At 37.3% G+C, this 15,862-nt stretch overlaps 1 protein-coding gene across 25 annotated transcripts in view; it reads left to right on the top strand.

Moving 5' to 3' along the window:
• Positions 1–15,862, top strand: part of SLMAP (sarcolemma associated protein) — a 170,876-nt gene that overhangs the window by 64,788 nt on the left and 90,226 nt on the right. For 24 of the 25 annotated variants that reach the window (XM_063722046.1, XM_063722044.1, XM_063722048.1 and 21 more), the window contains one exon: positions 8,462–8,609. In XM_063722046.1, the coding sequence (XP_063578116.1) occupies positions 8,462–8,609 (148 nt within the window). Of the gene's footprint in view, positions 1–2,818; positions 2,915–8,461; positions 8,610–15,862 lie in introns of those variants that run through there. The other variant, XM_054551996.2, reaches the window with a different exon arrangement.

The raw sequence follows: 15,862 nt of genomic DNA, 5'->3' as shown, positions 1-15,862 counted from the left end.
TTGCAAAGAATAGGTTGGAAAATTCACTTAAACAAATGGCTGGCTGCCACCCTCATCAAGTAACAACAGCAATCCTGGGGAGAGAAGGGAGCCTGATTTCCAGAGTTACCACATTACAATATTCAAAATATCCAGAAAAAATTAAAAAGCATACAAGAAAGAGGAAAGTATGGCCCATTGCTGGGGGGAAAAATGGACAGAAACCATCCTTGGGGAATTGCAGACATTGGACTTATCAGACAAAAACTATCTTTTTTTTTTCTGGTTTGGGTAATTTATTTTTTTATTTTTATTTTTCTTTTATTATACTTTTAAGTTTTAGGGTACTTGTGCACAATGGGCAGGTTTGTTACATTTATATACATGTGCCATATTGGTGTGCTGCACCCATTAACTCGTCATTTAACATTAGGTATATCTCCTAATGCTATCCCTCCCCCTTCCCCCCACCCCACAACAGGCCCTGGTGTGTGATGTTCCCCTTCCTGTGTCCATGTGTTCTCATTGTTCAGTTCCCACCTATGAGTGAGAACATGCGATGTTTGGTTTTTTGTCCTTGCGATAGTTTGCTGAGAATGATAGTTTCCAGCTTCATCCATGTCCCTACAAAGGACATGAACTCATCATTTTTTATGGCTGCATAGTATTCCATGGTGTATATGTGCCACATTTTCTTAATCCAGTCTATCATTGTTGGACATTTGGGTTGGTTCCAAGTCTTTGCTATTGTGAATAGTGCCACAGTAAACATACGTGTGCATGTGTCTTTATAACAGCATGATTTATAATCCTTTGCGTATATACCCAGTAATGGGATGGCTGGGTCAAATGGTATTTCTAGTTCTAGATCCCTGAGGAATCTCCACACTGACTTCCACAATGGTTGAACTAGTTTACAGTCCCACCAACAGTGTAAAAGTGTTCCTATTTCTCCACATCCTCTCCAGCACCTGTTGTTTCCTGACTTTTTAATGATCACCATTCTAACTGGTGTGAGATGGTATCTCATTGTGGTTTTGATTTGCATTTCTCTGATGGCCAGTGATGATGAGCATTTTTTCATAGACAGTGTCTTTTGGCTGCATAAAAAATACTTTATCTTAAATATACCCACAGAGGTGAAGGAAATCATGGTCAAAGAACTAAAGGAAATCAGGAGAACAGTGTATCAATGGGAAACATAGTAGAGAGATGAAAATTATAAAAAATATAATTTAGTAGAGAGTTCAGTGGCAGATTTGAACAGGTAGAAGAAAGAATCAATAAACTTGAAGACAAAGCAATTGCAGTTACTGTGTCTGAGGAGCAGAGAGAAAAATTTGAAGAGAAATGAACATACCCTAAGGGACTTACGAGAAGACATCAAGCTTACCAACATATGCATTGTGGTAATCCTAGAAGGAGAGAGAGAAAGGGACAGAAAAAATAGTCAGAGAAATAATGGCTGAAAAGAATTTTATGGTTTTAGCTTTTATATTTAACTCTTTAATTTATTTTGAGTTCATTTTTGTGTATGGTATGAGGCAGGGGTCCAACTTTACTTTTCTGCATGTGTCTCTCCAGTTTTCCCAGCATGATTTATTGAAGAGGTGATTCTTTCCTCATTGAATGGACTTTGAAATTCACTAGGCTGTAGATGTTTGGATTTATTTCTGGACTCCAGATTCTATTCCATTGAACTTTATATCTGTCCATATGCCAGTAACACAATGTTTTGATTACTGTACCTCTGTAGTAAGTTTTGAATTCAGGAAATATGCATCTTCCAACTTTGTTCTTCTTTCTCAAGATTATATTGCCTACTCAAGGTCCTTCGCAATTTCCATATGAATTTGAGGGTTGACTTTTCCATTTCTGCAGAAAAGGTGGTCATTGGAATTTTGATAGGGATTGTGCTGGATCCGTGGATTGTTTCGGGTAATATTGATACCTTCACAGTATTAAGACTTCCAGTCCCTGAACATGGGGACATCTTTATATTTATTTAGACCATCTTTAATATCTTTCAGCAATGTTTTACAGTTTTTAAATGTAAAAGTCTTTTACCTCCTCGGTTAAATTTATTCATAGGTATTTTATTCTTCTAGATGGAAATGGAATTGTCTTCTTAATTTCCTTTTTGAATTATTCATGGCTGGTATGTAGAAACACTGTTTTTTGTGTGTTAACCTTGTAAGCTGCAAATTTGCTGGATTTGTTTAACTCATAGTTTTCATGTGAATTCTATGGGGTTTTCTATATATAGGATCATGTCATCTGTGAATAAACATAGTTTACGTCTTCCTTTCCAATTTCAATGCCTTTTTTTTTTTTTAATTCTCTCTAGACAAGAAACTTCTAGTACAGTGTTGAATAGCAGTGGTGAAAGCTGGCATCCTTGTCTTGTTCTTGATCTCGATGGGGAATGCTTTCAGTCTTTTACTATTGAGTATTATGTTAGCTGTGGGTTTTTTATAAATGCCCTTTATCATGTTGAGGAAGTTCCCTTCTAATGTTAGCTTTCTGAGTGCTTTTATTGTGAAAAGATGTTATATTTCATCAAATGCCTTTTCTGCATTGAGATGATTGTGTGTTTTCTTTTTTTTTTTTTCATTTTCTACAAATGTGGGGCATTTAAACATTTTTGTAGTATAAAATACCTTTTTAAAGTTGAACCACCTAGGGTAAATCCCACTTAACAAAGCAATGCCAGCCACTTTTCCAGCTTGGATGAGTTCTGAGTTAGGCAAAACAAAAATGAAAGCCTTGCACCAGTTCTTCCTGTAGCCCCAGACAGGTGAAAATTAGACAAAATAATTTGTGATTAAGGTCTGCTCTGCTCCCTCTGGAACTAGGTACCAGGGCGTCCCACGCTGGGAATGCAGGCTGATGTCTCCAAGACTTATTTTGTGCTGGAGAGGGGGATGGGACTAGGGTAAGTAATGCCACAAAGCTTTCCTATATTTTAATTGCCTTTTTCTTGATTCAGTGTTTACTTCGGTGCTGTAAACCTTTGACTGTTTTCCAGAATTTTAACAAAGTTGGTTCTGATAGTTTCTGTTTGTTTTTCAGTGTTTCTATGGGGAGACAGAAGCTTGGGGCTGCCTACTCTGGCATTTTGCTGATGTCACTTTCTTCATTCTTTATGGTTTTAAAAAATTTTACCCTTTTTAAAACCTTTTATTTACTGTAAGGCATTATTTGTTATATTTACTCACTCTTGTGATCCTTCTAGTTTGTATTCATTTCTAAAATGAATTTTTCCTTTTACTTCTATTCTTTTGAGTTATTTCACCTTTTCTTGAGTTGTATAATTGTGATTTATTTTGCTCTTTCATGTCGTGAATTATTTTTCTAATGTCTTTTAGCTTGTTTTGAAATAGAAGTTTACAGTTTTGAACTCTTCCCAAGGTCTGTTTTTCATTATCTGTAAAGATACTATTCTGCTCCTTATTCTCTTTTTTCTTAAAATAACTGTGTGGATGTGACCTTGATACATTTCTATTGCTAATTTTTATATGAAATTGGTTTTCCTGAACTTTAAAAAGGGGTCATGGTTCAGGATAACTTTTCTAATTCACAGAGCTCCCTCTTCTGTTGTTTTTGTAAAATGTTTTAAAATATGGTGGCTTCCTTTCCCCTTCTCCACTTTTATCTGAACCTTTTCTTTCCTTGTCTCTCTTGTCCCTGTTCTGCTTAATTTTGGTTCCAGTCCCAGCAGTTTTCCCTCATTTTGGAGCCCATTCCTGGAAGGTAGCTTTGGTTGGTAGGTTGGTTTTAAGAATTTATATGGCTCAGACTGTTCCAGCCTTTTTAGGAACTTACCCTGCACTCACTTGTTATCGGATTGAGCCACACCATTCCCATTTCCAGCTTTTCTTCAGTTGGCCTCCATACTGTCCAGTGAACACCTAATAGCTATTTTGGTGTTGTCCTCAAGTCCCCCAAATGCCCCCTTTGTTTCCTTACGTATCCTTCTGCACAGATGCTGATTCCATGCAGGTCTTGTGGCTCTTGGTGGTCTTTCCCACTCTTATTTTGGGGTTTGCGTGGCTACTGTGTCACCTACTTTTGTTACAAATGTTTCCCGTGGGATTTTGGTTTTGCTATCTTAGTCACTCTGATTTTAGGTGGTGATTCAGGGAGATTAAAAATTTTTGTTGCGGTATCTGCTATCTACCTCGAATCCATTCTGCATTCATATCTTAAGAACTCCCCTGTATGGACTTAGAGTTTGTGGACCCTGGCCTGTGGTGTGTCTACTATATTTGTGCTTTGTTCTGAAGCTTTAGTTCAAATGTTATTAATCTGTTGGTGTTTGGATATTGCAAAAGCTATCAGTGTAGAAAGAGTTAAAAAGAATCAGTGTATCATTATAATGGAAATGAAAATATTTACAGATTGTAGCAAAGTTGAAAGTGATGCAAAATGTATGTATTTATGGAATGAATTCATCTACAGCAGGAACTTTCTGAAGGTCAAAGAGCAAATTGTGCAACCTGTGAAGTGCTGTTCCTGTGTCATTGAAGTTAATCAGCAAGAGACAAGGAAAAGTGACTGATGAGACAGGGGTAAACCTTTCAATTCAAGGATCACCATCAATGCCTGATTGTTGGGAACTTAAAGTTTATTCAGGGAAAGCAAGGAGTTGATCAAAGAATTAAAACCTTTAAACAATGAAAGTGCTGCTGTTGAACTTTCACCGTAAGCCACACAGGGTTTTTAAATTCAGAGCTCCTTACTCACCTGCTCAACATCAAAGTGAATGTCTGGTGGCTAATGCAAATACTAGAGCTGCTAGGACATTCCTTAGGCTACTGGGAAAGAAAGATAGTTAAGACTTCAACAGATTCTTTATTTCTTTTTTAATGTGGTCAAAACTTCTTTTAAGAGGAGGGAATAAAAGCCTGATAGAAGAAGGTTTATCAGCATAGAGGAGAAGGATATTTCTGGTTTGAATTTGACAAAGGATCAAGTAATATATCTACTTGCTGGAAATATACCCAGGGACTATAAGCATACTCCCTTTCTAGGCCCTTGCAAACAGTTTAACGTTTATTTATTTATGAGACAGAGTCTCACTCTATTGCCCAGGCTGAAGTGTGCAGTGGCACGATCTTGGCTCACAGCAACCTTTGTCCCCCAGATTCAAGCAATTCTCCTGTCTCAGCCCCCAACTGCCGCCGAGTAGCTGGGATAACAGGCGTGCACCATCATGCCCAGCTAATTTTTTGTGTTTTTAGTAGAGATGGGGTTTCACCATGTTGGCCAGGGTGGTCTCAAACTCCTGACCTCAGGTGATCCACCCACTTTGGCCTCCCAAAGTGCTGGGATTACAGGCGTAGGCCACCACGCCCAGCCTAGTTTAACATTTTTATACCTTAGAAACCTAACCTGATAGTAAATAGAATAACTTCTACACATAATGTAGACTGATTAATGGTAAATTGTTTTACAGGAGGTACAGAATCTTTTTTTTATATATCAATCTTTCAAAACAGCCAAGGGCAAAAGGTTAAATTATATAAATGAAAGTATTTCTATAGAGAACTAAACTAATGTGCTGTAGCTGTATACAAGTACAGAGGGTTAGGAGGATGAATAGAAGTTAGTGTGACTGAAAAGGATGCAGAAGGAAAAGAGTGGGAGTGATTGAGTTGTGAGGGAACCAGGACCAGATCCTGTAGGGCTACAATGGTAAGGACTTCGGATTTTATTCTAAGGTGTTTGAAAGCCATTAGCAGGTTGAAAGCAGAAGAAGAACGAGCAACTAATGTAAATTATATGTTCAAGCTAAACGGAGGCCAAAGGTACCATGGTATGCTTTGGACAGTAATATAGACATGTCAGAATGAAAAGAACCTGGGTTGATATTGATGTAAGAAAAAAAATTTTTTTTGAGACAGGAGTTCATGCTGTTGCTCAGGCTGGAGTATAGTGGCATGATTATGGCTCACTGCAGCCTCAACCTCCCAGGGCTCAAGCCATCCTCCCAGCTCAACCTCCCGAGTAGTTGGGACTACAGGCCTGCACCACCATGCCCAGCTGATTTTTTGTATTTTTTTTGTGGGGATGGGGTCTCACTTTGTTGCCCAGGCTGGTCTTGAACTCCTGGGCTCAAGTGATTCTCCGACCTTGGCCTCCCAAAGTGCTGAGATTACAGACATGAGCCGCTGTGTCTGGGCCCTGATGTAAAATTTTTTGAATTTGAAAATATGTTGTGGTTTTAGAGTTATATAGAAGCTACAAACATGAGGTGTTGATATACATACATATATATGTTATATATATATGTACATATATTTCTTTTTGTTTTTCAACAGCATTGTTAAATAGTAATGAACCTTATTTCGTGTATTCTTTATTTTTATTCTGTTCCATTTTATGTTTTTTTAAAAATGCTAGTTGCAACTCACTAAACTGACTTAGTAACCCACTAATGTATCAGAACTTGAAGTTTGAAAACCACTGTAAATATCGTATAATCCCCTTATTTAACTTGCCCAGGCACATATTACTAAAAATAACCTGACCAGAATCCAGACATTACCACATTTCCCAAGAATATATTTATTTAAAAAAAAAAACTGTCTTATACAATGTAACATTAAGTTCCAGCGTAGAAAAAATTTTGAGGGTAAATATTCCTACTTGAAAGTATTGTCTGTCCTTATCTCCCTGGGTGAAATGTTAAGTCCTGTAAGTTTCAAATGTATTTAAAATATCAACACAATTTTCTAATTAATGGTCTGTAATTAGATATACAAACTGCTAATCAAAGTAACAGTTGGTCTATTTTGAATTATAAACAGAGAATAAGTCATTTATAGATAGCCTAGTGGCCTTTAAATTGTCAACTATGAATTAATGAGATGAAATGTCATTTGAACATTTTCTGCAGATTGCTTCTTAGTCTTTAGTTGTATTTAATTTTGGAAGAGAGCTGTGGGAGGGGTGAAGGATAAATGAAACATAAAGGTTGTGTCCCCTGTGAAGTAATGAGGAAAAATGGCCCTTTTAATTTTCTTATTTGAACCCTTGCTTCTGTGTTCCCCAGTTCTATGACTTTTGAAAGATACTTAATATACCTGCATCTCACTTTTCTCCTTTATAAATGAAAGTAGTAATATCTTTTTTTGTTTGTTTGTTTGTTTTTGAGATGGAGTCTCGCTCTGTTGTCCAGGCTGGAGTGCAGGGGCACGATCTTGGCTCATTGCAACCTCTGCCTCCCGGGTTCAGGTGATTCTCCTGCCTCAGCCTCCCAAGTAGCTAGGATTACAGGCATGTGCCACCACGCCATCATGCACCACCATGTTGGCCAGGCTGGTCTTGAACCTCTGACCTTAAGTGATCTGCCCGCCTCAGCCTCCTAAAGTTCTGGGATTACAGGCGTGAGCCACCACACCTGGCCTAAAATAGTAATATCTTTATCATAGCTTTAATGTTAAATGAGGGCCTGATGGCAAAATTATATTTTGATATATAGTGTATTAGGTGTCTTTTTACCTTTCTTCCTTAGGAAGAAATTCAGTGAAAATGTGTTACTAAAATAAGTAGGGCTGAAGAGTGTAGAAAAATCCAAAAAGAAAGGTACATCTTTTTTTACTGGTGGTTCTCTTCCTAGTAAGTCTGTTGTGTGTGATCTCAGTTGTGCTGAAATTTTTAAGGATTTGTAAGTGATAAATAGGTAGGCTTCTTGTGCCTCCTGCTATCCTTTCTCTTTTTAAAGAGGGAGGGTTACCCAAGTGATGAGAAGCAAATTTGGACAGCCATCACCACTAATTTTAGAATATTTTCATCACCTCAAAAAGAAACCTTGTACCCATCCCATTCCTACCTGCCACTTCAGCCTTTTGTAAGCACTCATGTACTTTTTGTCTGTATAGCTTTGCCTATTCTGGATGTTTCCTATAAATTGAATCATTATAATACGTCAGTCTTTTGTGACTGACTTCTTTTACTTCACATGTTTTAAATGTTCATTCGTGTTATAGCGTGTTATCAATACTTCACCCCTTTATTGCCAAATAATATTCAGTTATATGAATGTCTACCACATTTGTTTATTCATTTATCAGTTGATGAATAGTTGGATTATTTTCCCTTTTTGGCTATTATGAATAATGCCAACATTCGTGCAGAGAACGCATGAGAACATGTTTTTAGTTCTCTTGGATATATACCTAGGAGTGGAATTGCTGCGTTGTATACTAACTTTATGTTTAACATTTTGAGGACCTGACAAACTCTTTTCCGAAGAGGTTGTAACATTTTATGTAGCTGAATTTTGAATCACCTAGTTTTCAGATTCTAATTTCATATATGTTAAAGGAGAACCTTAGCTGAAATGAGTGGTTTGAATTAATAGGGGAAAAATTCACCTGCAATAGTTGGCAAAGCTGGAAGCATTTTTTTAAAAAGTACATTTGGAATTATTACTATTAATATTTGGCCCTTTTTTGTTTTTTTTTGTTTTTTGCAGTTTTATCTTCAAGACACTAAAAGTAGTAATGGTACTTTTATAAATAGCCAGAGATTGAGTCGAGGCTCTGAAGAAAGTCCACCATGTGAAATTCTTTCTGGTGACATTATCCAGTTTGGAGTAGACGTGACAGAGAATACACGGAAAGGTACGGGTATGGGTCACTTTTTTTATTACTTGTCTTTTAAAGGTTATTTGATTTTTTATTCTCTTACTTGACATTACAAAACATTACATGCTTGTGAAAGCGATTTAAATACAGCATTATATACAGTGAAAAGTTAAAAGTCTCATACTTTCCCTATTGCTCTTCTAAAATTTTAAATTCTGAAGTGTTAATTAGTAATTTATATTCTTCATCACAGTTAGGAACCAATTGGCTGCAATGACAGCATACCCCACCAAGACAAGCTTAAATCACAGGAGATTTATTATTGATAATGAGACTTAATGAGAGATCTGGAGGCAGATATGTTCATTTGATCAGTTGACTCAATGATATCATCAGGGATCCAGGGTCTTACTATCTTCTTGTTCTACTGTCTTGAACATTTTAGTTTCTCATGCTTTTGGTTGTTGCTTCATGGTCATAAGATGATGGCTGCAAGCCCCAGGCATCATTTTCCTCACACCAGTATCCTAGGCAAAAAGGAAGAGGCGGGGATAAAATGCCTTCTTGTGTGGCTCTCTTTTTATGTTGAAGGAACAATCTTTTGCAGAATCCTCCCCGCAGATTTCTCCTTAGGTCTCACTGGCCACATGGGTAGATCACATACATAGTTACCTGCAGCTACAAAGAAGTCTGGTGAAGTTACTTAATCTCGTGAAAGGGAGCAAGAAGATCTATGATTGACATAGATCAATTTTGATTTATTCCTTCAGGTTGTGTGTGCATTGTTACCCCAAACAAAATTAGAGCTCTCTTAGCAAGAAAGAAGATGGAAAGGCAGTAGAGGTAGGCAGCTAATAGTAGCTATCACAAGTATAAAATAAAATTTAGTGTCTCACAATTTTTGAAATTGAAAGTTCTTTAGCTAAATAAATGTAGATTGATCTTTGTTTTTACAATTCAGAAGCTTCCTGCCTTTACCTAGTTCACTGTCTTCTTGATGACCATGAAATTATATAGCTAAATCATAAAACTAAATGGATAAAAACCATAAGTGTTTAGTTCCACTTTATTAGTTTAATATGGATAGTGCAACCATTTGGCAAGTTTCTCCTTTCGTTTGTCTGAACATACTCTGATCTGGTGGTACTGGTCAGAATTTTGCATAGTAGAGATGGTGATGGTGGTGGTGATGATAATGCTGATGATGCTGCTGTGTGTGTGTTCATGTGCATATTTATGCATATACTTTCACTGGTATTGCAACAGCAGTATTATTTTTAATGGGTTTTTTTGGCCTCCTCGGGAAGTTAGGTTTTGATATTTGAATTTGGGTAGGGCCAACATCTTAGGAATTTCCATTTACAATTGTAAACCAAAAAAGAAAGGTTTGTATTTTAGTACAGAATATTGACACTTCTTACTAAGAGAATTCAACTTATATATGACCATACTGGGAACAGCTGCATTAGACACTCCTATATCTGCTGTTGCCATATCACACCTACAAGTCATTCAGCAAACAGTAAACCGAGCTCATTAAATGGAACCCCGGCTGTGAGTAACCCATAGAGAAGAAGAGAATTTGATTACATTGACTTTCTCTCCAAGGAATGTCTGTCTTCTTGGCTTGCATTTCCTAAAGAGAATTATTAGGTGTTGATTGATAAAAAGGATGAGGTAATGAAATACATTTAGAGAATACTTAGTTAAGATAAGCAGGACTTCTTGGAGCTTTTAATATGCTAACATATATGCAGATTTCCAAGGAGGTGGCCATTATAGAATGCAACTCTTTCCAAACTCCTTTCCACTGTTTTTTCCCATCTATCTGTGGGGGTCTATCTGTGAGGGATACTCTTTAGAAAATGCTATAGAAAGCTAAGAAGATGACCCTGAGATTTAAGGTTCCCCTTAGTATAATCTTATTTTAGTAACATTAGTGTTTTTTTTTTTGTTTTTTTGTTTTGTTTTGTTTTTTTTGAGAGACAGAGTCTCACTCTGTTGCCAGGCTGGAGTGCAGTGGCACCATCTCCAGTCACTGCAACGTGTCTCCTGGGCTCAAGTGATTCTCCTGCCTCAGCCTCTCAAGTAGTTGGGACTACAGGTGCGCGCCACCATGCCCAGCTAATTTTTTATTTCTGGTAGGGACGGGGTTTCACCATGTTGGCCAGGATGGTCTCGTTCTCTTGACCTCGGGATCTGCCTATCTCAGCCTCCCAAAGTGCTGGGATTACAGGCTAAGCCATCACGCCTGGCCAGTAACATTAGATTTTTACAGTCTTCTGTGAAATTTTACTTATCTTTTATGCTAACTTTAAGGAGATTAGATTAAAAAAAAAACTTGCATCATTTAAAATGTTGTTTCTTTTGGTACTTACTGGCTTCAAAAAGTTGACTTATGTTAAGCACGGGCTCTTGGGATACAGCTGTGTCACCAGTTGAGTACCACCTGTTTAAGGATATACCAGAAAAAAAGTACTGATTTTTATCCTATGCTAAACAGTACTTTGGTAACTTCTGTACCACTTGGAGAATTCTCCTGAAATTATGCAACACTACTAGATAACCCCTGGATCAAAGAGGAAATCAAAAGTGAAATTTCACACTATATTATAAAGAGAGGAGACTTTTATGCCAAAATACAGTAAGTCTTTTAGTCAGATAAAATTAATAATCTTAAATTCCATTCGTGTTAAAGAAGAAAGACAATTAAGAAATCTGACACTAATCAGAAGAAATTAGAAAACGAATAAGTAAAAGAATCTGAAAAGGAGAAATAAAAGCAGAAATTAATGAAACAAAAAATTCTGCAAGGGATAAACAAACCCAAATGCTGGTTCTTTTATTAATAAAAAGAAAACAGTGAACAAGGTAATTAATAAACCGTAATGCATTAAGTTAAAAATACTAGCGAAAATATACAAGATGAGAAATGAGAAAGGAGACATAAAACACAAATGCAGGATATACTACAAGAATAATAAGAGAATCTTATATAGCTATCTATGGCAAAGAGAAAAGAAAAAATTAGAGTAAATTGATGTTTTCTTGGCAAAATTAAGAAGTGGAAAAATTTGATTGATTGTTTTTGAAAGAGACTAAAAAGTTATTAAAGATTCACCATTGAAAAGACACCAGAAACAGAGGGATTTACAGCTGAATTTGACCTTATTTTAAAAAACAGATAAACCCTGTGTTATTTAAGTAATTCCAAACATAAAGATGGAAAGCTTTCAGAATCCTTTAAAGAACCTAGCATATCATTAATGTGAAAATCTGATAAAGATATAGATACAAAAAAGAAAAGTATAATTAATTTTATTTATAACAATAGATGAAAAATTTCAATTAAGATACTAGGCCAGGGCTTGGCATAGTGGCTCATGCCTGTAATCCTAGCACTTTGGAAGTCAGAGGCAGGTGGATTGCTTGAGCCAAGTAGGTTGATACCAGCCTGGGCAACATGGTGAAACCCCACCTCTACCAAAAATGCAAGAATCAGCTGGGCGTGGTGGTGCATGCCTGTAGTCCCAGCTGCTCGGGAGACTGAAGTGGGAGGATGACTTGAGCCTGGGAGGCAGAGGTTGCAGTGAGCCGTGACTGCACCACTGCACTCCAGCTTGAGCAACAGAGCCAGACCCTGTCTCAAAAAAAAAAAAAAAAAAAAAAAAAAATGCTATTAGGCCAGACACAGTGGCTCCCACCTGTAATCCCAGCACTTTGGGAGGCTGAAGTAGGAGGAGCTCGTGAGCCCAGGAGTTCAAACCAGCCTAGGCAACATGGGGAGACACTGTCTCTACCCACTCCCCTGCCCCCAAATTTTTTTTAATTAGCTGTGGGCATGGTAGCTTGCACTTGTCTCAGCCACTCCAGAGGCTGAGGTGGGAGGATCGCTTCACTTGAGCCCAGGAAGTTCTGGCTGCAGTGAGCCCTGTTCATGCCATTGCACTCCAGCCTTGTCTCTAAAAACAAAAGATATTAGCAAATTCAATTCAGAAATAAAGCTAGAATAAACAACAAAGTAGGATTTATTCCAGAAATGCCAAGATGAGTCAGTATCAGGCAATCTATCAACATAATCCACAAACTAAAGTAGAAAGACCATGTAACTGTATAATCAATAGTTGTGTCACTGAATAACCAGAGATATTGAAAAGGCATTTGATCAAATTTAGGAGTTACCCCTAATAAAAATTCTAAATAAATAGGATGAAAAGAAAACTAAGTAAAATAAAAATGTTAAGTAAAATAGAATAAAAAATAGCAAAATACTATACAGCTGTGAAAATGTATGGACTAAATTTGCATATATAAACAAGATAAATCTCAGACTTTATCTCAAGCAAACTGTTGAAGGATTTGTATAGTGTAACCATTTACAGAAAGCATGAATGCCTGCAAAACGATACTATATAGTGCTTTTGAATACGCTTATAATAAAGTACGTTTGTATACATGTGAATGATAAATAGGACTTATGAAAGGATGTTTTTGGCATCAGTGTGTATCATACTAAAAACAATGGAAGCATAATTTTAAAACTCCCCATTTTACAGGCATTAAAAAGAAAAAATTATATGAATTGTAGGGATTTCTATAAGATATAATGTTGAGTAAAGAAAGAATCAATTGTTTTTAATAATTTCACTATTTAAAATAGTCTCACCAATCCCTATAAGTACATATATGTTAGACATATGTATCTCTAGATCTTTAATGTGAGTCATCCAGGAGTGTGGGTAGGAGGGAAGAAGGAATAGGGGAGAAGAGGGAGCCAAATTAAAAGGGAGAGGTTACTAGAACTACAATTAAAAAATCACCCAGTATGTAGGACATTTATGTATTTATATAAACTAATTTGTGTATATGTTAAAAAATTTCAGAAAAAGAATATATATAATATGTAAGATTGTATGTGTGTGTATCAGGATTTTGTTAAAAAGGTAACATGAGCCTAATGCCACTGAACATATCGGTTCATATTAGTGTCATTTGTGTTCTTAGCAATCCAAAACAATCTGTTTTTTAAATTTTTTTAATTTATAGAGACGGGGCCTCACTGTTACCCAGGCTGGTCTCGAACTCCTGGCCTCAGGTGATCCTCCTGCCTCAGTCTCCCAAAGTGGTGGGATTAAAGGCTTGAACCACTGGACCCCACCAACAATCTGATTTTGATGTTTGGCATTCCTTGTGTATGGCTTCAAGGAGAAAACTCAGTGGTCAGGCATGTACACATAAGCTGCTCTATACTGATAAAATATTATTGTAAACAAAGAGCTGACATTCTAATAGATTTTTTAAAAGAAAGGAAGAAAGTGAGAAAGCCAAGGTTTAGCAACCTAACCACTGGCCACTCTTCTTTTCCTGGACCCACAAACTGCTTAAAGAATGAGTTTTCTGGGCCACACATTATTACAGTAACCGTCTGTTGCAAAGCTTGGGGCCAGTTAGTTCTGTGAACACATGTAACTTCAGTCAGCTTATTACTTCAGGTCTTCATCACCAATATCTTTTTCTTAATTAAGCCCCTGCGAACAAAGGGCCTATAAAGAGCAAAGTCAATGGTGTATCTTCCTTTGTCATTGTGCTTCAACTGCACTGAATTACTTTTACTCCCCCTAATAGACCTGGCCTTCAAGCCCTTGCACATGCTTTTTCCTATGCCTAGAAACCTTTCTTGATCCTCAGGGCTGGACAAGGTGCCCACTCCACGCCCCTGTTGTACCCTGTATTCATCTCTTTTGTGTGTTTACTGCCCTCACTAAACTGTAAGCTGTGCAAGTACAGGAAGTGTGTCTGTCTTCACTGTAGAATCTCCACACACAACCTGGAACATATTGGTTGAATAAATTTTAGAATGTCCCATTAATCTTCATCTATCTTTTTTTTTTTTTTTTGAGACGGGGTCTCACTCTGTCGCCCAGGCTGGAGTGCAGTGGCACGATTTCGGCTCACTGCAAGCTCCGCCTCCTGGGTTCATGCCATTCTCCTGCCTCAGCCTCCCTAGTAGCTGGGACTACAGGCACCCACTACCACGTCCGGCTAATTTTTTTGTATTTTTAGTAGAGACAGGGTTTCACCGTGTTAGCCAGGATGGTCTCTATCTCCTGACCTCGTGATCTGCCTACCTCGGCCTCCCAAAGTACTGGGATTCAGGCGTGAGCCACTGTGCCTGGCTCCTAACTCTCTTTTAAACCAAGCATTTCCCAAACTCATCAGACCTTCAGATCCTTTTTTGTAACACTTGCTAGCATTTTGGGAAATGCTGCTATGTGTAGTTGATTAATATGAGTATTAGAGCAAAATATTTTCATCAGGTTGCTTTAATTACTTGCCTGTTGCAAATCAAAAGGATAACATGTCTATGCATGTGTATATCTAGTTGTCATGAGAATCACATTAAAGGCATGGTTGACTGGACTAGATTGTCAGCTTAGTCAGACATGGCTTATTTTTGTTTTTGTTTTTTAAATTGCCTTCAACTGTGCAGCAACTCTGTACTGCCCAGTCAGTATTAGTGCTTGGTTCATCTCATAGATTAGTGCATCAGCTCATTTACTGAACTTCAGGGTAATGTGTCTGAATAACAGAATTACTGATGTTGTATATCACAGGTTGTCACATCTGGAACTAGTTTTATTCTATAACTCGTTCTACCTATTTTTCTTTTTTAAAAAACAACTTTATTACCAAATTAAAGTGTAGGTATTGCTGGATCTTCATGTTGTATTATGCTCCTGTATTTATTATAGGCTATTTATAGTGAATCTCTTGAGGAGCCATCCTCTAGAAATTCATTTATCATAAGAGAGAGAAATCTATCTCTTCTGTCTTTTGCCTGGGAAAGGAGAAGGCTAGGTGGTTCCTACAAATAGAGATGAACCCTAATGTCTTAAAAGTAAGAAACATCTTTGCACAGGAGTAATGGGAGCTATAAAATACTAAGCAGGCATGTTCCTCAACATCTTCAGTAAAATGCTTTCTGTACCAGATGACTCTGCTAAGTACACAGGTTTTTAAATTGAGAAGCAGATAATCCTTGATGCCCTCAAAGAGTTGAATCTAATTGGTGAGACAACAGTTTCTGTAAATCATAAATATTCACAATGCAATGTGCTTAATGTTTTAAGAAATAGATATAGGAGGCTCTGGGGACATCTTACCCAGATACTGAGCTTTGGTGAAGGAATTAGAAAATCTGAGCCTGGAGACTAAGTAGCACGTGGTCATGCAGGCGAGAGGATAAAAACATTGCTTGCAGAAGGTACAGCCTGTGTAAAAGGCATGGG

Source organism: Pongo abelii, chromosome 2, assembly GCF_028885655.2.
Source record: "Pongo abelii isolate AG06213 chromosome 2, NHGRI_mPonAbe1-v2.0_pri, whole genome shotgun sequence".
Taxonomy (NCBI): Eukaryota; Metazoa; Chordata; class Mammalia; order Primates; family Hominidae; genus Pongo; species Pongo abelii.
Note: the sequence above shows the minus strand (reverse complement) of the source record. Positions and strands in the feature narration are given on the sequence as shown.